The sequence below is a fragment of the Amyelois transitella genome, chromosome 23, assembly GCF_032362555.1.
Source record: "Amyelois transitella isolate CPQ chromosome 23, ilAmyTran1.1, whole genome shotgun sequence".
NCBI lineage: Eukaryota > Metazoa > Arthropoda > Insecta > Lepidoptera > Pyralidae > Amyelois > Amyelois transitella.
In genome coordinates, this window is record NC_083526.1 from 2,147,906 (window position 1) to 2,169,331 (window position 21,426).

Consider the following 21,426-nt stretch of genomic DNA (forward strand, 5'->3'; position numbering starts at 1 on the left):
TAGATGGCGTGATATTTAAATTCGTCGTTTATTTTGTAGATGGCGCTAAATTCACGCAAGCGAAGATGCGGGTAAAAACAAGTTCTATATTATAGAACATATAGAATATTTTTTGTACTGTGCCCCGGATTTTTTGCGCGGATGGTTAAAACGTGTTTGTGTAAGTTTCCAATCCCAGTAGCGACTATTCGAATCGATTTATAAATTAATGAAGAAAACACAAAAACTGATCGATTATTTTATTATGAAATACAATAATTTATGTATCAGGATATTTACAACGCGTTACACTTAGGCTTACAATAAAAATATTACTTTAACGTCAACGATAGTTCACAGGACTATACAGAAAAAAAATGGAGGCATTCACTATTTTGAAAAACGAACAATATAACGAGTAAAAATACTTTTGTAACTGTAAAATTGCATTCCATAAAATAAATTTTAGGTTTTTTTTAATTCATTTTGTTTTCTCAAAGAACAAAATGCGTGGACAAAAAATATGTTTCAAAATGATAACTTGCAGAACAGGTCTCCGACATTTTTCGAAGATAGATAAACAAAAATATTTTGAGACAATTTTATTCTTTTACTCATAATGAGTGTCGTTATAGGAAATGCCTTCTCAAATTTCTGATTTTACATAGATATATAATATTACAACAAGCCAGATGAAATATTAAAACATTATTTTAAAAACATAATGTTTTTAATATACAATAAATGAAATAATAAGGGGATAGGTAATAAGCCAACCATGTGTGTATAATATGAACAGATTTGTTTTAAGTTAATAAATTAAGTTAAAAGCATTTCATTAGCAGATAAATTACACAGTAAATTTTACACTTCTTCATTTAAAACATTTGACAAATCTCATACCACAATTTAAATTTAAAAAATATAATTTGTGTGGCAAAACATCCTACACACGGTTTGTTCAAAATAAAAGTGTTTTGTTCAGAACATTGAAAAAAAATTAATAAATTCTTAAACTGAAAACTCATAAAAATATTCATAAAATATCATTTAAGTTCAAAATTGAAAATGATCATGAAATTGTAAACCACAAATAATTGTTATTGACGATTAAATTAAAATCAGTAATTTAAATTCATATTAATTTCATACAATTGTAATAAAGTTAAATATCTAAAAAAAATCATTTCAGTACTTACATTAAAATGGGACTGGTTATTTCCAAATAAATTGCGAAATTAAAATCACTATCATTTTGTTGCCATTTAAATCTATTGTTATTGGAGATTCTACATATTTTTTTCGTTTATCAAATATAACTAATAACTGATTTCTCTCCCGAGTCTTTCAGCGGTCAACGATTATAATCATTGAATAATTATTCAATGTGTTGATGACTTCATATATCCAAAACAAATGAGATCACACAATTTCATCTAACAATAATGTCTAGGTAGCATTGTTAGATAACGCAACATAAATAAAATTGCATGCCATTTTAAAACTCCCCTGTGCGAGTAAGTTTTTAGGCATATTCAAATGAATGATTTAAAATTGAGAAATCACAAAAATGTGACATCTCTTACTTGAAAAACCTCATCCAGATTAAATTTAAGAAATAAAAAATTAAGAACATTGTATGCTTAAAGTGTGCAGTGGTACCTACTTCATGAATGTCCGGCGTCCCCGGAAGACCAGCTGCCTCGGCACAAGCTGAGTGGACGTCGGATTAGTATTTCAATTTATGCAACTGTTTTTACTTTACTTTAACTAAGTACTTTAGTGTAAGATAGATATATTTGTGTGATGCTAATAAACTTTTATTTTTTAATTCATTATCTTGTTTGCTTATACGCGTAAAGGTCTTAGAATATAATTTGATCTGAAACCTCCATCTTTCATCATAATGTATTCCAATCATTATTAAAGTCATTGATCCAATTTCTTTGAAGTAAACTAACAATGCATTCGGGAATAAACTATGATAAAAGAAAGTTGTAGTATGACGTATAAGTTCATTATTACACTTTGAAATATCGTACAATGTTATCTGGGCATTAAATTTTGTGATGTTTCTGATTTAATAACTTAACTATATTGGTGTTTTTTTTCAATACGCCTAATAATATTTTTAAACTAAGCAACATGTGTTTTAACTTCATTATTTGGATTCTAACTAAATATGTCACAACTAAATAAGGGTCTTTCACATCTTATTATAGGTTTTATAATTTAGTTTTTTTTTTATTTGTCTATAAAGTAATTAATAGTGCCTCATATTTAAAAAAAATGACGCTGGCAGTTACACTATATTTTTAACTACATTTACAGATGAAAATACAAAATAACGTATGGAACTTACGTCCGAATAATTTATTATTAAACAATGTTTTCTCAACGGAGTAGCTACATCACTTGTACGGCTATCAATATGAATACTTATTAAATACGTTACGTAGATGTTGTCCAAATAAGTAAAAAAATTTTGGTTAAGTTTACCCCTCTCATTTATCAAAGCGTTTGACTCATCATAGCTCATTTAGTCAACCTATGGATTCATGAAAAGGCGACTAATAAAAACACAAACAGTTGTGATACAAGAATATGTAAAACCGACCCAAAATACTTTGCAAAACATTCTCACATTTTATTTATTCCATGCTGGATTGCTATAGCGAAAAAAAATAATGTACTTATGTCAGCTGCCTCTCACAGCGCCCAAAAAAAAGGCGTTAGTTAGCCTCAAAGATGTATCTCGAGTTTACAAATAGGCTAGCATCCTGTTACTTACTTATTCCGCCAGTCTAGGATTTACTGTTTGCCTTCAAGTCTTATGACCACTGGCTCTGTCTATCTCGTAAAGGATAAAGACGTGATATGTGTCTATTTTATTGTATCTCGAGTTTTCAAGCTGACAACTGTAAATATGAGAGTGAGAAAGAGAGGAAAAGCCACAACATCTACGCACGTAACTCGACTCTTACCACGAACGAAATTATTCTTCTATACAAGCATCAGTCATAAGAAAAATATCTATATATTAATTACGTGTTACAGTGAATTTTACGTACAAACCCTATTGTGATGATACAATATTATAATACATCGTTGTAAGCGTATGTTCCTAATTTATTCGACTTTGCTTTAATAGAAAAGAAAAATATAAGAATGATTCCTTATTGGTTAAGTAACTGGAGCTATGTTATTAAATAATGCTCGCAAATGCCGAATAAATTAGGACATTTAATGTGACAACCTTATACTATTAAAAAAGCTAAATATGAACATGTGTAATTAAACTTTACAGAGGAATTGTTACATAAAGCTGTACCTATTCAAAAATATACAAATTAAAAAAAAAACATGCTAGTTAATTTAAATTTCATCTTCTATGAATTATAAAAAAATGCGTTTATGAAACAACCTCTGTGTGTAAATTTCCGAAGACTTTTTTTTTGATAAATACAAACTTTTTGAATTTGGGTATCTACAAATCGGAAAGTTTATGGAAAAAAAAGTGAGTAAAAATAAATAATGAAATTTTAACATATAACCGATACCAATTCATTTCAAATTGAGAACCAAGTATCATTCCATTATTAAATATAAAAAATCAAATGCATCCACTTAAAAAAATATAACGCAAACATTCATCGCGGATTTACAGTGCCCGGCGCGTGAGTTGAACTATGGACAGTGCGCGTTTACAGAATTCGCTAACAGACGAAATGTGTTGCCGGGAATATTCAATTTTATATAGTATTTATATCGTCATATCAATGTTCTGGAAGTTCATTCTATAAAAGTTACCTTAATTTTTTTTTTAATGCCCCTCAGTCTAATTAAAAAGAGACTGTTCACGCACAATCTAAATTAAGTTTTATGAGTGTAATCGTTTGCTTACCCAAATAAATAAATAAACCTGAAGAACGAAACGCAATGCCGGGAAAGTGACAAGAGGAGCGGGGGCGCGTCGGAGAAACTTCGTTCATTCCGGCCAAAGCGCCGATAGCGTACGCACACGTTATATTTAATACAATCGTGCAATTACAGATACGTAACGGTTTGGACCGATATGGAATAGAAAAGACGTATTCTTATATTTCTGAATTGTTTATTTAGAAATCATAATTTCTGTTATAAGGTTAATGTCTTAACATCTTTCTCGCTCTATTCATTCGTTTCTGACGACGAGTCGAAGATATTGTGACTATAGAGAGTGACTATAGCACCTGCGCATACCGCCATTTTAGTTCAATTTACGTGCCGGGTGTCGTAGTTAAATTAAAAAATAATGGACTAAATAAATAATCATTAAGAATAATACATTTCCATTTAAATAATTCTATAACCTAGACAAAAAAGCGGCCGATTATAATACCTTATAATTAAATTATACCAGGCATTTCATTAAATGTCCAATTTCATTGATCACTCGCGACTTACTAGCAGTCTACAAAATGTGAATATGCTATAATTATATATATACAATTATATTTGGCAACTTCGTAAGCGGAAGTTTCATGTTTTCATATAAATACATTTTTTAATAACATACAATTTACGATTTCTCTCGAAGGATGACTAAAATGTTATTACAGCTAAGTATGTAAAAAATAATGGCTGAAATTTACATTTTATTTATGATATCCCTATTATTATAATTATATTGGGAAAAACCAAGGGTACATACATTTATTTAAAGTTTATTTTAAGGTATAAGTAAATTTATTTTATTGCGAAATTTTAAGGTTTTTCATTCGGAAAAAAAAATCGACAAAGGTTCAAATGTATAATGTCATAACAGTGTTGGTAAGTCAAATGAACTTACATAGTATTTTATATCATATTTTAAAATCTAAATTGGCAGTCGGCCAATTATTTCGGCCTTTTATTAATCAGTCTGGTTGACTGATGACAAGAAATATAAAAATAAAATAAAATTATAAAGAATTAATTCATTAATGTTAAAAGTTAGGTCCAAAAAGATCATAAAAAGCATTAAAATTAATTGAAATAAATTACACGTTCATAAATTTGAAAAGACGCGAAGTTGCGGGTGAAAGTCATAAACAAACTGCCTCTTACTTTTAAATCTCGAAATAAATGCATGTACTCCAAGCCTATGAAAATTGGATGGCAGTTGTCAGATGCTCTATAGATTCTATCGTTTGAAATTATAATACATTGTTTCACATGCATATCTCCTCACATGATACAGCCACAAATACACTAGACTACGACTGAATAAGACAAGTCTTTCTTTTTCCGCTCATTTGTATCAAAACGAAAGAGACAGACGTTGAAATATTCCATTCATGAAAACCGCAGTGAGTGGAGACGCTCTTGTATTTGAGACTAAAGTTTTCACAGTTCTTTTTTTTCAGTTTTGTTTACAAACGACAGAATCCGCAGCTAACGAACATAATTAATGTCTGTCTGTCTGTCTAACAGCTTGAGTATTATAAAACATCACGCGCACTTGAGCAACTATTATGTACAGAACTTACTTATACGCACTTATGTACATTGGTGTTATCATCTGAAATGAAAAGAAAAAGCATGTTTTAATTACAATGTTTATAGGTGAACTACACGAGGCTATCTCTGTATTAACCAGTGACATTAGTTATGTAAAACATTAAAAAAAAAGTTCATGTTGGGAACGTTAATGGATGTTTCTCATCTAAATATTGCTGTTTCTCACTTGTTTATAAATATCAATCTAGTTTCACAATGTGATCTTGAGCCTTTAAACTTACCTTCAGTATATTTCTCTATTTATTTTCAATAATTGAAGGCCCATAAATAAATATCTTACAGACTAATATATATATAAATATATGGTCCATTGACCATCAAACGCTCATGTTAGACAAGGACACTTTTTTATTTAAAAATTGCTATGCATGTAAGTATGTTAGGGTGGAATTTAGAAAGTAGATATTTTCAACCGGTTCAACTGAAAATTAGCATACAAAATTCGTTTGGATGATGACATTATAAATGATATGGTGTGTGTCGTTATTCTAAATTCCAGATTCTTAGTCTAGTTTATTCAGACTCTTAGATTACCTAGTTTATTGAAATGGGTTATATCAGACTCTTAAATTCGGTTATTGGAACGGGTCATACCAGACTCTTAAGATATATAATCGAAATGCGTCATAGCAGACTCTTAAGATAAGTCAATTGAAATTTGTCATAGCAGACATTTAGCTGAGTTTATTGAAACGTGTTACACCAGACTCTCAAGATATATAATCGAAACGCGTCCTAGCAGACTGTGAGATAAGTGAATGAGAAGACTGACTTGTGTCAGCGGTCGCGCGGGCGCTTGGCGAGCGGCGCGTGGTGGCCGAGCGTGACGAGCGCGGAGGCGAGCGCCAGCCCGCCCAGCGGCGGCGCGCGGCCCGTGCCGCCGTGGGCAGGCGCACCACCAGCGAGACTCACTTGTGTCAGCGGTCGCGCGGGCGCTTGGCGAGCGGCGCGTGGTGGCCGAGCGTGACGAGCGCGGAGGCGAGCGCCAGCCCGCCCAGCGGCGGCGCGCGGCCCGTGCCGCCGTGGGCAGGCGCACCACCAGCGAGACTCACTTGTGTCAGCGGTCGCGCGGGCGCTTGGCGAGCGGCGCGTGGTGGCCGAGCGTGACGAGCGCGGAGGCGAGCGCCAGCCCGCCCAGCGGCGGCGCGCGGCCCGTGCCGCCGTGGGCAGGCGCACCACCAGCGAGACTCACTTGTGTCAGCGGTCGCGCGGGCGCTTGGCGAGCGGCGCGTGGTGGCCGAGCGTGACGAGCGCGGAGGCGAGCGCCAGCCCGCCCAGCGGCGGCGCGCGGCCCGTGCCGCCGTGGGCAGGCGCACCACCAGCGAGACTCACTTGTGTCAGCGGTCGCGCGGGCGCTTGGCGAGCGGCGCGTGGTGGCCGAGCGTGACGAGCGCGGAGGCGAGCGCCAGCCCGCCCAGCGGCGGCGCGCGGCCCGTGCCGCCGTGGGCAGGCGCACCACCAGCGAGACTCACTTGTGTCAGCGGTCGCGCGGGCGCTTGGCGAGCGGCGCGTGGTGGCCGAGCGTGACGAGCGCGGAGGCGAGCGCCAGCCCGCCCAGCGGCGGCGCGCGGCCCGTGCCGCCGTGGGCAGGCGCACCACCAGCGAGACTCACTTGTGTCAGCGGTCGCGCGGGCGCTTGGCGAGCGGCGCGTGGTGGCCGAGCGTGACGAGCGCGGAGGCGAGCGCCAGCCCGCCCAGCGGCGGCGCGCGGCCCGTGCCGCCCGTGGGCAGGCGCACCACCAGCGACAGCACGGCCGCGCGCCCGCCCGCGCACGGCTCCAGCGCCACCGGCGCCGGCGGCCCGCTGCCTGGGGTGGCATAACATGAAACACGTATAGTGGGAGTCTGATCTGGGGCGTGTACCGCAGGATGTGTTTACACAAATATGTACTTATATAGATATAATTCTATCAATAATATAATATTATCCATAATAGGCTATTTGACACTATTGAAAATATGCTACGAATTGTGGTAATCCTATTAGATAATAATATAACAGAACATGTTTTACTTTCATTTGTACTAAAATAAGCATATTTTTGACGATTTATCGTTTAAAAAATACAATAATTTTTAAATTCTTTTGAAAGACCGAAACGCTCTGTGATTGGTTACAACTCCGGTGACGTCACACGCAAGTAAACGTCAACTCCTCCTGTGTAGGTAGTTTGTGTGTTATTAATGTTTTATCCCAGATATTAAGCTATTTCGTGACATTGAACTATTTCAGCTTCATTTTATTACTTTAGTGAAATAAATTCCTGGTGTTTGTATTCAAAATGGACAAAAATTTTGTGCGTGCCGACAACACAAACCTACCTGAGATTGATGCATTTATGGTTGCACTTTTCTTCAAAAACAACGCGGATTATTATGGTGCAGAACTAAAGAATGTAAAAACAGCTGTGTAAGTATTTTAAAGAAATTATTTATTTAGAAATCTTTATGCCATTTCACGCAAAAATTTCGCAGAATTTTATTTTATAGGATATTTTTTATTGTTTGCTATAACTCAAATATTGCCAGCATACTTACATCAAAATGATCTTCACACATAAAAACATTTGAATGCGATAAAATACTCTTTGGATCTCTTCGAGCCAACTGCAACCACTTCTATGTCTTATTGGATTCGTTGGAACAGACACAAACACTTTTTGCGGAGTTTTTTATTGAAGTATTTGTACATTGTGTTACTACACACCATTTATAAACAATTTTGTTTGATAAATTGAGAGAAATATAATCAAAATCATCAGTTTGCTTGCGTGTGACGTCACACAGCGTCCGCCATTACTATGAGAGCGTTTTTGGCGCGCTTTTTAAATTTCAACCTTTATAATTCATTTTTTATTATAAATACTGCGTATTTCTTGGAAATATAAATAAAGTGTGTTTATTATATCATAAAGAATAATTTTAAACCATTTCTAAAAAACAGTCAAATAGCCTATTATGTGATGTCCCAAAAAAAATTGTAAGGCACTTAAACTGGGATTTTTAGATAACACTAAAAATTCAAAATTCTTAAACAAAATATCTCCTACGTGTCGCTTACAATGTCGGCCTTTAGTTCGCAAGTTCAAATTATAGGACAAACAGCTTAAATATTTTTGCGCCATGAAAATTTTACTTCTAATTAAATGTAACAATATTTTCGCACCATAAATATATAGGACTAGAGACCGCCCGCGACTTCGGCCGCATGGAAACCCTATCAATCTGAAACTCTGGGCTAAAAAGTAGCATATGTGTTATTCTGGGTCTTTAGGTCTACCCACGTACCAAATTTCATCGTAATCGGTTCATTAGTTTTTGCGTGAAAGAGTAACAAACATCCATACTGACATCCTGACATACTCACAAACTTTCGCATTTATAATATTAGTAGGATAGATGTAGTAATACTGTAAGTATCAGTAAATCATTGGTCATCAAACTCACCTCCCCCCACCCAGCCCCGCTCCATCTCGACGCAGACCTGGCTGAAGGGCCGCGACGCCATTTGTTCCATTTCAACGAACAAACGCTGTCTTCTTCTGTATAAATCGTATTTCTGAAAAAAAAAATATAACAATACATAAGTAGGTATAGTGCCGTGTGGTGCCGACACCAATGGAAAAAGTATAGGACAACTCTTTTGAGCCAAACAGCTGCACGTGGCCTAACAGCCTTTTCAAGACTGTTGGCTCTGCCTACCTTGCAAGGGATATAGACGTGATTATATTTATGTATGTATAACAAAACAATACGATTATGAGTGTCGGCGGACGAGTATCTAAGGTAACTGACTCGTAATTTAAATAATTTTTTCATTCATTTGAGTGTGAAAGTTACATACATTTGTTTGAATGCCAACCAATATTCTTTCTTTTCGGTATGAGAATACAAAAGTCAACAACTAAAATGCAATCAGGAATAAGTTATGTTTCCAAAAGCGTAATAGCTTAACGAATTTTGTTGTATACGATTAAATATAATTTATTTTAAGGAAAATATGGTAAAGATAAGAGATATACCTGTTTTATTTTCCATAAAGCCGCCGCCACCAAAAGCAGCAGTAGAAAGCACGACGAGAAAGTGATGAAGAATTGCTGCAGATTCAACTTCGGATACTGAAACAATAGGTTATTTTAAGGTTCTAATTCTATGTATGTATACCGTGTGGTTCCCGGCATTGAAGAATAGGGCCGCTCTATCTCTTTCCCATGGTCATAAAAGGTGATTAATGGATAGGCTAATAAACTTGGCGTTATTCTTGTAGACGATGGGCTAGCAACCTGTCACTATTTGAATCTCAATTCTTATCATTAAGTTATACACCTAACAAGAGAACGAACAGCTAACAGCCTAACAGGAAATACCTAGCATGGTAAAAATGAAGTTAGGTAAGGCCACTAACTTTGGTAATAGTTAGGGGTGACTAAGGGACTCTTTGGTGGTCAGGGGCATTACATACCTGTGAAAACGAGATTTGTATCCACAGCGGTGGACGGAAATCGTACACGTATACGAAGAAAGTCGTCAGCGTAACGTTGTCTTCGACGCCGAAAGCGTGCTCCGATTTTGCGAACCTGTAATGGAAAGTTCTGTAGGTCGTTATGTTGAATTTTAATTTTTAGATTGATAGTTGTTAAAAACTTGTTATATTGTTAGGATTTTAGATATGAGAGTGCCGTGTGGTTCCCGATACCAATATAAAAAGAATAGGATCCCTCCATCTCTTTCCCATGGATGTCATAAAAGGCGATTGGCTAGCAACCTGTCACTATTTGAATCTCAATTCTATCATTAACCCAAATAGTTGGCCTTTCAGTCTTTTCAAGAGTGTTAACTCTATCTACCCCAGAAGGGAAACAAACGTGACCACATGTATGTATGTATAAAAAACTCGCTTGTATCTGAAATTGGTACAGTTGACGTCACTGAATAGCGTCCTCTCCGCGGGATCGGCCCGGCTGCGTACAGTGAGGTTCATGCGAGCGTGTGCCGAGCATGTGATACTGAAGTCGGCATCTACATCGACATTATACCCTAACGACTCTGAAAGCACTTGTATCCATGGCCGTAAACTTACAAGTGACACTTCAAAGACTTATATCCACGGCCGTAAAACTCACTTGTATCTGAAGTTGGTACAGTTGACGTCACTGAACAGCGTCCTCTCCGCGGGATCGGCCCGGCTGCGTACAGTGAGGTTCATGCGAGCGTGCGCCGAGCATGTGATACTGAAGTCGGCATCTACATCGACAGTATACCCTAACGACTCTGATAGCACTTGTATCCATGGCCGTAAACTTACAAGTGACACTTCAAAGACTTATATCCACGGCCGTAAAACTCACTTGTATCTGAAATTGGTACAGTTGACGTCACTGAACAGCGTCCTCTCCGCGGGATCGGCCCGGCTGCGTACAGTGAGGTTCATGCGAGCGTGTGCCGAGCATGTGATACTGAAGTCGGCATCTACATCGACAGTATACCCTAACAACTCTGATAGCACTTGTATCCATGGCCGTTAACCTACAAGTGACACTTCAAAGACTTATATCCACGGCCGTAAAACTCACTTGTATCTGAAATTGGTACAGTTGACGTCACTGAACAGCATCCTCTCCGCGGGATCGGCCCGGCTGCGTACAGTGAGGTTCATGCGAGCGTGTGCCGAGCATGTGATACTGAAGTCGGCATCAACATCGACATTATACCCTATCGACTCTGAAAGCACTTGTATCTATGGCCGTAAACTTACAAGTGACACTTCAAAGACTTATATCCATGGCCGTAAACTTACAAGTGACACTTCAAAGACTTTTATCCACGGCCGTAAAACTCACTTGTATCTGAAATTAGTACAGTTGACGTCACTGAACAGCGTCCTCTCCGCGGGATCGGCCCGGCTGCGTACAGTGAGGTTCATGCGAGCGTGCGCCGAGCATGTGATACTGAAGTCGGCATCTACATCGACATTATACCCTAACGACTCTGAAAGCACTTGTATCCGTAGCCGTAAACCTACCAGTGACACTTCAAAGACTTTTATCCACGGCCGTAAAACTCACTTGTATCTGAAATTGGTACAGTTGACGTCACTGAACAGCGTCCTCTCCGCGGGATCGGCCCGGCTGCGTACAGTGAGGTTCATGCGAGCGTGCGCCGAGCATGTGATACTGAAGTCGGCATCTACATCGACATTATACCCTAACGACTCTGAAAGCACTTGTATCCGTAGCCGTAAACCTACCAGTGACACTTCAAAGACTTTTATCCACGGCCGTAAAACTCACTTGTATCTGAAATTGGTACAGTTGACGTCACTGAACAGCATCCTCTCCGCGGGATCGGCCCGGCTGCGTACAGTGAGGTTCATGCGAGCGTGTGCCGAGCATGTGATACTGAAGTCGGCATCAACATCGACATTATACCCTATCGACTCTGAAAGCACTTGTATCTATGGCCGTAAACTTACAAGTGACACTTCAAAGACTTATATCCATGGCCGTAAACTTACAAGTGACACTTCAAAGACTTTTATCCACGGCCGTAAAACTCACTTGTATCTGAAATTAGTACAGTTGACGTCACTGAACAGCGTCCTCTCCGCGGGATCGGCCCGGCTGCGTACAGTGAGGTTCATGCGAGCGTGCGCCGAGCATGTGATACTGAAGTCGGCATCTACATCGACATTATACCCTAACGACTCTGAAAGCACTTGTATCCGTAGCCGTAAACCTACCAGTGACACTTCAAAGACTTTTATCCACGGCCGTAAAACTCACTTGTATCTGAAATTGGTACAGTTGACGTCACTGAACAGCGTCCTCTCCGCGGGATCGGCCCGGCTGCGTACAGTGAGGTTCATGCGAGCGTGTGCCGAGCATGTGATACTAAAGTCGGCATCGACGTCTGGCTTCACTGGCGCGTTCCGGAAATTAATGGCGGAAAGGTGGCGGTCTTCCTTCTTTGATAGGTTGAAGGTGAATTGGTAGTCTACAGCTAGGTCGTCTGTGAAAAAAAAAAAGTCATCTTAAGGGGATGAAACAATAGAAGTAAAAACCATAGTCACGTCTATATCCCTTGTGGGTTAGAGAGAGCCAACAGTCTCTGCGTACTTAACTACCGAATGTGCCGTGTGGTTCCCGGCACCAATGTAAAAAAAAGAATAAGACCGCCCCAAATCTTTCCCGTGGATGTCGAAATAGGCGACTAAGGGATAGGCTTGTAAACTTGCGATTGTTCTATTGGCTAACAACCTGTCACTATTTCCAAAAGTCTTTTCGAGATTGTTGGCTCTGTCTACGCCGCAAGGGACATGATCATTTGGACGGATGGATGGATTGCAGATGTCACCATTCGTACGAATCGTTAGCATATCACTCACAGTAACAAGCGCCCTTGTTGTACACGTCCGCGTGGTAGTGGTTGGTGTTGTCGCACTTGTCGCAGCGGTCGCCGGCCAGCCCTTTGGTGCTGCAGTAGCAGCGGCCGGTGTCCGGCGCGCACGCAACCGCTTGGGCGTTGCATTCGCATGCTGGAAAAAGAAAAATAATAACACATACATAGTTACATACAGTCAGTCAGAGAGACAGCAATCTCGAAAAGATTGAAAGGCCACGTTCAGATGTATGGTTTAATGTCTATACTAATATTATAAAGCTGAAGAGTTTGTTTGTTTGTATGCTTGTTTGAACGCGCTAATCTCAAGAACTAACTGGTTCGAATTGAAAAATTCATTTTGTGTTAAACAGACCATTTATCGAGGAAGGCTCTAGTTTATATAACATCATACGCTGCAACTATAAAGGAGCGAAGAAATAATGGAAAATGTTAAAAAAAACGGGCAAAATTATTCATCTTTGAGAGAACTCATTTGTTTTTTTCACATTCCTGATAAAAGCGCGTTCAAACAAACAAACAAACAAACTCTTCAGCTTTATAATATACATACATACATACATAAAATCACGCCTCTTTCCCGGAGGGGTAGGCAGTGACTACCTCTTTCCACTTGCCACGATCTCTGCATATTTCCTTCGCTTCATCCACATTCATAACTCTCTTCATGCAAGCTCGGCTAATAATATAAGTATAGATAATCCAAAGACACACTTACGAGTGCAAACTCCTCCGTTCAGCGGGTTGCCCCAGTGGCCCGGGGCGCAGGTCTCGCAGTGGTCGCCTATGGCGCGGCCGCTGCAAGGCTGGACACACCTCGCCTGCGAGTCGCAGTACGAGTGACCGTTGCATTGGCACGCTGGACAGCGGGTGAAGTGCCATCTGAAAATGAGAATATTTTTTTTAATCTAATGCGTAAAGAACAATCTATCTAATATATTTAAACGAGATATTCTTGTATATATATAATCAGGATCTCGGAAACGGCTCCGACGATTTTCATGAGAGTTACAGATAAGGGGCTTTTCGGCTCAAGGAATCGATTTATCAAGGTCCTAGGTTCGAGAAAAGCTCGGTTCCCAAGATATATATGCAAAGCTCGGTCAACCGGGTACTATGATTAATTTGGATAAAAATATAATAAATTGCGACTGGGTATCAAGGTACAGTTGCAACTGATCTGCGTACAAAGTTAAAACGTGATATGAAAGTTCTACCTGGCGTTTGTAAGTATGTAAAGGTCACGTACATAACCAAAGGGGGAATCATGACGAACGCTTGCTCAATAGCCCTGAATTAAAATCAAAGCAATTCCATATTAGCATACCCACTTAAATACCACAGGAATATAGTGCGTTCCATATATAAGCAGCGCACACGGCGAGAGCTGGCTGAAAACACAAGCACAAAACATTCAAAAAAAGAACACTAACCGATGTTGGGCGCAAACTCTGGGCGCGTGTGGGCGCCTGCTCCCCCCGGGCATGCACACCCCGCGCCCCCCGCCCGCGCCGTCGTCGCACCAGCCGCAGGCGGGCTCGGCGCGGCAGAGCGAGCACGACACGTGATAGATACTTAACTACCTAGATAGTCACCAAAGAAACAATAACGAAACATTTAAAATTAGAACACCATACCTGCATACCCACTTGAATACCACAGGAGCATAACGCGTTTCTTTTGTAAACGCACACGGCGAGAGCTGGCTGAAAACACAAAAACAAAAACACTAAAAACAGTTCAAAATAAGAACACTAACCGATGTTGAGCGCAAACTCTGGGCGCGTGCGGCCGCCTGCTCCCCCCGGGCATGCACACGCCGCGCCCCCCGCCCGCGCCGTCGTCGCACCAGCCGCAGGCGGGCTCGGCGCGGCAGTGCGAGCACGACACGTGATAGATACTCAACTATCTAGATAGTAACCAAAGAAAAATTAGAATACCATACCTGCATACCCACTTAAATACCACAGAAATATAGCGCGTTTCATATATAAGAGCTGGCTGGAAATTCAAACACAAAACAGTTCAAAAAAAGAACACTAACCGATGTTGAGCGCAGACTCTCGGAGCATGCGGCCGCCTGCTCCCCCCGGGCATGCACACCCCGCGCCCGCCGCCCGCGCCGTCGTCGCACCAGCCGCAGGCGGGCTCGGCGCGGCAGTGCGAGCACGACACGTGCGCGCCGCAGCCGTGCGCCGCGCCGCACGAGGCCGCGCCGCCGCCCGACGTGGACCACGCGCGGCACCCGCCCAGGGGGAACGAGGCGCCGTACGCGTTCTGGAATTTGTGTAAATATTATTATTATTATCTTTAGGACCAGCTCTTGCGTAGTGGTGTTAGTTACGTTTATCACTACATAGTATAAAACAAAGTCGCTATTATAGTCTGTTTGTCTGTATGCTTAAATCTTTAAAATTACGCAACGGATTTTGATGCGGTTTTTTGTAACAGGTAGAGTGATTCAAGAGGAAGGTTTTTATGTATAATTTTTTCCGAATTTTGCACCCGTGCGAAGCCGGGGCGGGTCGCTAGTTTTCAGATAAGTGCCTTTATATGACCATGATCATCTAATCCGTAATTGCCGGTTGCCGGCAACAATACAAAAGAGAATAGGACCACTCCATCTCTTTCCCATGGATGTCGTAAAAGGCGACTAAGGGATAGGCTCATGAAATTGCGATCCTTTTTTTTTAGGCGATGGGCTAGCAACCTAACACTATTTGGATCTCAATTCCACCATTAAGCCGAGCAGCTGAACGCGGCCATTCAGGCTTTTCGGGACTATTGGCTCTACCCCGTAAGGGATATAGACGTGGATATATGTATGTATGTATTATTTTCATGCAAGCTTTTTTTTGTAAATTATAATTTGAGTGCACTTGCCTGGCGGTTAGCAAAATGAGGCCAAAGGTTGTGTTTCGCAAACTCAAATAATGCCTATTCTACTCTTGCTTTGAAAATTGAAACGCAAGGCTCTAGATGAAACACAACTCGGATGACCATGTTGTATAGTTTCGAGGCCGCCTAAGCCGAATGAATGGATAATGAAGAATTAAACATTTTGACGGCCTCTGTGGCGCAGCGGTAGTACGCTTGTCTGTGACACCGGAGGTCCCGGGTTCAAATCCCGGCCAGGGCATAATGAGAAAAGAACTTTTTCTGATTGGCCTGGGTCTTGGATGTTTATCTATATAAGTATTTGTTATAAAATATAGTATCGTTGAGTTAGTATCTCGTAGCACAAGTTTCGAACTTACTTCGGGGCTCACTCAAACAGTGTTTTTAAAAAAAAAAGTAAACGTCTTTAAACAGAAATCAAAAAATGTCAACGGTATAGCATAAGACTAAATATCAATTTCTCTTTTCTCCCATCAAACAATTTATAAAATCACAAAAATTTTACTAATCAGGTCTATGAACATGAATCAAACTGACCTTATCAACACACCGAGCAGCCGAAGCGCACCAGATACATTCCTCGGCCGTGCAATTAGCGCATGTACGGTATGTCGAACATGCCGCGCTGCAACCGCCCGCGCTAGACACGCTCCTGAAAATTAAACATACGTAACTATATAAATCACAATTTTTTATTTGTACAACCAAAAGGATTTTTAAACACTTATTTAAGTACATACATACATATGGCCACGTCTAAATCCCTTGCGGGGTAGACAGAGCCAACAGTCTTGAAAAGACTGATAGGACACGTTCAGCTGTTTGGCTTAATGATAGAATTGAGATTCAAATAGAGACAGGTTGCTAGCCCATCGCCTAAGAAAGAATCCCAAGTTTGTAAGCCTATCCCTTTTTCGCCTTTTACGACATCCATAGGAAAGAAATGGAGTGGTCCTATTCTTTTTTTGTATTGGTGCCGGTAACCACAAGGCACTTATATTGACTGAATTAAATTCGTTTCTCGCGATTTTTTAATAAGTTAAATTTAAAATAAAAGATACATCTGAATCCCATCAAAGCCATACAGTCTTATCAAGACTTTAAGATAAAAGCATGACCATACGTATTTCTGTACGCAAGGGATTTAGACGTGACTATATTTATGTATAAAAAAAATTAAATAATTACCTTATATCATCGGTGGAGTTAGCCGGCCTGCATTTAATACTGTCATAGTCCCAGTAACAAAGACGCGGACTGAGATCCTCCGTTGCCTGACAAACGAAACGAACAATATACAGATAATTAGAACCGAAAAATAAAAAATATCTCTTTAATCAATATTAATTCGTATTAAGTAGTAACTACGTCTTCGTAAAAGGTAAAAATCTTTACACAAAAAATTAACTTTTATCCTTTGCTCCATTAAGACGCGACATTTGTAGCATTTAACTTTATTTAACCGATTAATTCCCACAAAATCAAACCCTGAAATAAATCTAAATGCATACATAAGAGTGATGCCTCTGATGGGCATAACAAGCTGCGCAGGAGTGGAATCGGCCGCACGCCTCCTTCGCAGTTTCTCCGCCGTTCGCGCCGCACTCTTCTATTGACAGCGCCATCTGTTGACAAAAGTATGGAATTTTGATAAAGATTACTCATGTATGTATGTCAAATATATAATCACCCCTATATCACTTGCGGGGAAGACAGAGCCAACAGACTTGAAAAGACTGATGGGCCACGTTCAGCTGTTTGGCTTAATGATTCTCTTTCCCATGGATCTTGTAAAAGGCGACTAAGGGATAGGCTTACAAACTTGTGATTCTTTTCTAGGCGATGGGCTAGCAACCTGCCACTATTCGAATCTCAATTCTATCATTAAGCCAAACAGCTGAATGTGGCCATTCAGTCTTTTCAAGACTGTTGTCTCTGTCTACCCCGCAAGGGATATAGACGTGACCATATATATGTAAAAGAGGAAAAGGGAAAGAGGCGTGATTTTATGTATGTATGTGTATGTATGTATTTAACTGAAAATCAGCGTATTGCTCTACACCAATAAATTCGTTGAGTTGCGACCTTTTTGTATTGCTGCTACTCACACCCTATTAATTTGTATTTCATATGAAATTGTAAATCGTGTGTAGCAAATAAATGAATTATCTATCTATCTATATGTATGTATGTATGTATATATATATGTATATATATGTATATGTATATGTGTATATATATATATACATATATATATATATATATATATATATTATATATATATATGTATGTATGTATGTGTGTATGTGACCTGGTGCGTGTGCCTGACGCAGTACTGGGGCTCGGTGAGGCAGGCGCCGCACCACGCGCAGCCCGCCGCCGTGCACGCCGCGCACGACTCGGCGGCGGCGCAGCGCAGCGGCTCTGCAATCAATACATTACATACTTTCTCTGATTGGCCTGGGCGGGTCTTGGATGTTTATCTATATACGTAGTTATTTATTATAAAATATAGTATCGTTGAGTTAGTATCTCGTAACACAAGTTTCGAACTTACATCGAGGCTAACTCAATCTGTGTAATTTGTCCCGTATATATTTATTTATTTATATGTATACTTATTAATTGTTTGTTTGGTTGGAAGAAAGGGAGTGACCAGTGAGATGGCAATTGACAGAATTAATTGGAAAAAAACTAACATACCCACGTGGAAAGTGGGAAAAGGTAACGAAGAAGAAGATTGTTTGTATGTTTGTAATATCTTTATTGCATACAAATTAACACAGTAACAAGAAAATAGTAAATAGTTATAAAAGAAACAAATCACTTGCAATGGCGGACTTATCTCATGAAGGGATCTCTTATTATTATCAATAATCTATTGACAGAAAAGGCTAATATTCCTGTTTGACACTCCAACAAAAAATGCCGGATAGCGAGCGAGAGAAAAAATATCCATATTCGTATCTAAAGATGAGTTACGAACGTGGATTAAAGGTCAAGAGCACCCGAAACCGCCGAGCTTGCATGAAGAGAGTTATGAATGTGGAATGATGAAAATGAATGAAGCGAAGGAAGTATGCAGTGATCGTGGCAAGCGGAAAATGTAGTCTTTCCTACCTCTCCAGAAAAAAGGGCGTGGTTTACGTACGAATCTATGTATTAAAGTGATTTTATTAGTATTCGACTTTTGGGTAATGTAAAACAAGTTTTTCAACGCAAGTTTACTCGCGAAAATTGTAGTAAATTTTTGACTCTTTATGTACATTGGTGCCGTGTGGTTCTACCGATAAAAAAAAGAGAATAGAACCACTCCATCTCGTTCCCATGGATGTCGTAAAAGGCTAAGGTATAGGGCTTATAAAGTTGGGATTCTTCTTTTAGGCGATGAGCTAGCAACCTGTCACTATTTGAATCTCAATTCTATCATGAAGCCAAACAGCTGAACGTACTTTCAAGACTATTGGCTATATCTGCCCCGCACTACCCCGCAAGGGATATAGACGTGATTTTATTTATTTATTTTTTATTGTTACAATTACAATTTGTATAGTAGCATTTACTTACAGCCTACCATTGGATTAAGCGGTTTATGTATGTATATATGAATTTACATTGTACATTTCGATCTGTAATCAAATTATGCAAATTGGAATTTCACCTTCTACTTAGTTGTACTGTTTCATTATTTTAATTGCATGATAAACATATAACTTCCTACTTATTTACAGAGTCGACGTATTTTATTATATCTATATTGCTTTATCTTTATTCTTCTACATAGGTATATACATATATTGCTTACCAAATACAGGCTCATTCGTACACGCCTTGACGGTGCCATCAAATGACTCCTTCCAACCAACTTCTTCTAGCTGTTAACAAAGGAATTTCTTCAATTATCATCATCGTCCCATGTGGCTTCGATTGCAATACTGATGGCATTCCGTCGTATCCAAGTTTATTTCTGAATATTTTATATCGAATCGGAATCGGAAATGCATTGATTAAGCACATACAGTTACGGTACGTATCGGTAAAATCGCATAACAACGCCATCTAACGCAAATCGGTGGAACTACAACTCGGTCGATACATAGCACGTTGCATATCCACTCTAATAAGTTCTGAGAAATCAATTAGATGGCGCTATCGATGAACGACCTTAGCACTAGTTATTATGTTATATTGATATGTGTGCAAAAAAGGGTTGTATCTATTTATCTATCACTCACTTTTGCGTGGAAACGGCTGGTTTCTAATGTTTCTTTCAAGCAAGCAACTATGGTCGACAATACGAAGACCATCAATCATACTTCCCTGTTTATTATATAAGACAATAAGTATATATAGGACATCAACCATTGTGCCGTGTGGTTCCCGGCACCAATACAAAAAAGAATAGGACCACTCCATCACTTACCCATGGATGTCGTAAAAGGCGACTAAGGGATAGGCTTATAAAATTAAATTGCGATCCTTTTTATAGGCGATGGGCTAGCAACCTGTCACTATTTGGATCTCAATTAGCCGCCATTAAGCCGAGCAGCTGAACGTGGCCATTCAGTCTTTTCGGAACTATTGGCTCTGTCTACCCCGTAAGGGATATAGACGTGACTATATGTTATGTTAAGTTTTAGGTTAGGACATCAACATACCGACATACAGATCCTCTCGTGGGTCTTCCAAACGCAGGCCAAAGCGGCGTGATGCGAGGCCGACAAGCAGTTCACTTCAGTCTTATACGACGAACACTTTTCACCCGTTTCGAATAGTAAAGCGTCCGAACGGAGGCGGCCGTCGAAACTGTGGATTTTTTTATAGATATATATATATATATATATATGTAGATAGATAAAATGTTTATTCGACAGTGTAAAAGAAACAAAACAACATACATACATACATACATAAAATCACGCCTCTTTCCCGGAGGGGTAGGCAGAGACTACCTCTTTCCACTTGCCACGATCTCTGCATACTTCTTTCGCTTCGTCCACATTCATAACTCTCTTCATACAAGCTCGGCGGTTTCGGGTACTTTTGACCTGACCCTTTACCAGGACGTCCTTAATTTGATCAAGATACGTTCGTCTAGGCCTTCCCACTCCGACCTTTCCCTCCACACTCTCCTTGTATATCTGCTTAGTCAACCTGCTTTCATTCATCCTCTCCACATGACCGAACCATCTTAACATACCCTTTTCTATTCCTGTAACTACATCTTCTTTCACATCACAACATTCCCTTATCACGCTGTTCCTTATCCTGTCACTCAATTTCACACCCATCATACTCCTTAACGCTCTCATTTCCACTGCATTTATTCTGCTTTCATGCTTCTTTTGCCATACCCAACTTTCACTCCCATACATTAATGTCGGGACCAACACGCCCCTGTGCACAGCCAGTCGAGCCTTTTTGGATAGTTTCTGACTGCTCATAAAGGCATGCAAAGCTCCATTCACCATGTTCCCCGCGTTCACTCTCCTTTCAATATCACTATCATACTTGCCATCTGATGTAAACTTTGATCCTAGATATACAAACTCTTTCACTTGCTCCACTTTTTCTCCTCCAATCAAAATATTACATGCTGTCATTTCTTTC

The 21,426-nt window shown here is 39.8% G+C and overlaps 1 protein-coding gene across 1 annotated transcript in view; it reads right to left on the reverse strand.

Annotated features, from left to right (window-relative positions):
- Positions 1–224: 224 nt before the first annotated feature.
- Positions 225–21,426, reverse strand: part of LOC106133040 (attractin-like protein 1) — a 35,854-nt gene continuing 14,652 nt past the window's right edge. Inside the window, exons 13-27 of the mRNA XM_060950945.1 lie at positions 20,475–20,622; positions 19,622–19,691; positions 18,128–18,240; positions 17,328–17,441; positions 17,005–17,090; positions 16,354–16,468; positions 14,963–15,195; positions 13,637–13,800; positions 12,905–13,054; positions 12,303–12,528; positions 9,983–10,112; positions 9,543–9,638; positions 8,968–9,079; positions 6,293–7,328; positions 225–5,521 (exon numbers count right to left, since the gene is read on the reverse strand). Of these exons, the coding sequence (XP_060806928.1) occupies positions 7,138–7,328; positions 8,968–9,079; positions 9,543–9,638; positions 9,983–10,112; positions 12,303–12,528; positions 12,905–13,054; positions 13,637–13,800; positions 14,963–15,195; positions 16,354–16,468; positions 17,005–17,090; positions 17,328–17,441; positions 18,128–18,240; positions 19,622–19,691; positions 20,475–20,622 (1,948 nt within the window). The 3' untranslated portion in view covers positions 225–5,521; positions 6,293–7,137. The remainder of the gene's footprint in view (positions 5,522–6,292; positions 7,329–8,967; positions 9,080–9,542; positions 9,639–9,982; positions 10,113–12,302; positions 12,529–12,904; positions 13,055–13,636; positions 13,801–14,962; positions 15,196–16,353; positions 16,469–17,004; positions 17,091–17,327; positions 17,442–18,127; positions 18,241–19,621; positions 19,692–20,474; positions 20,623–21,426) is intronic.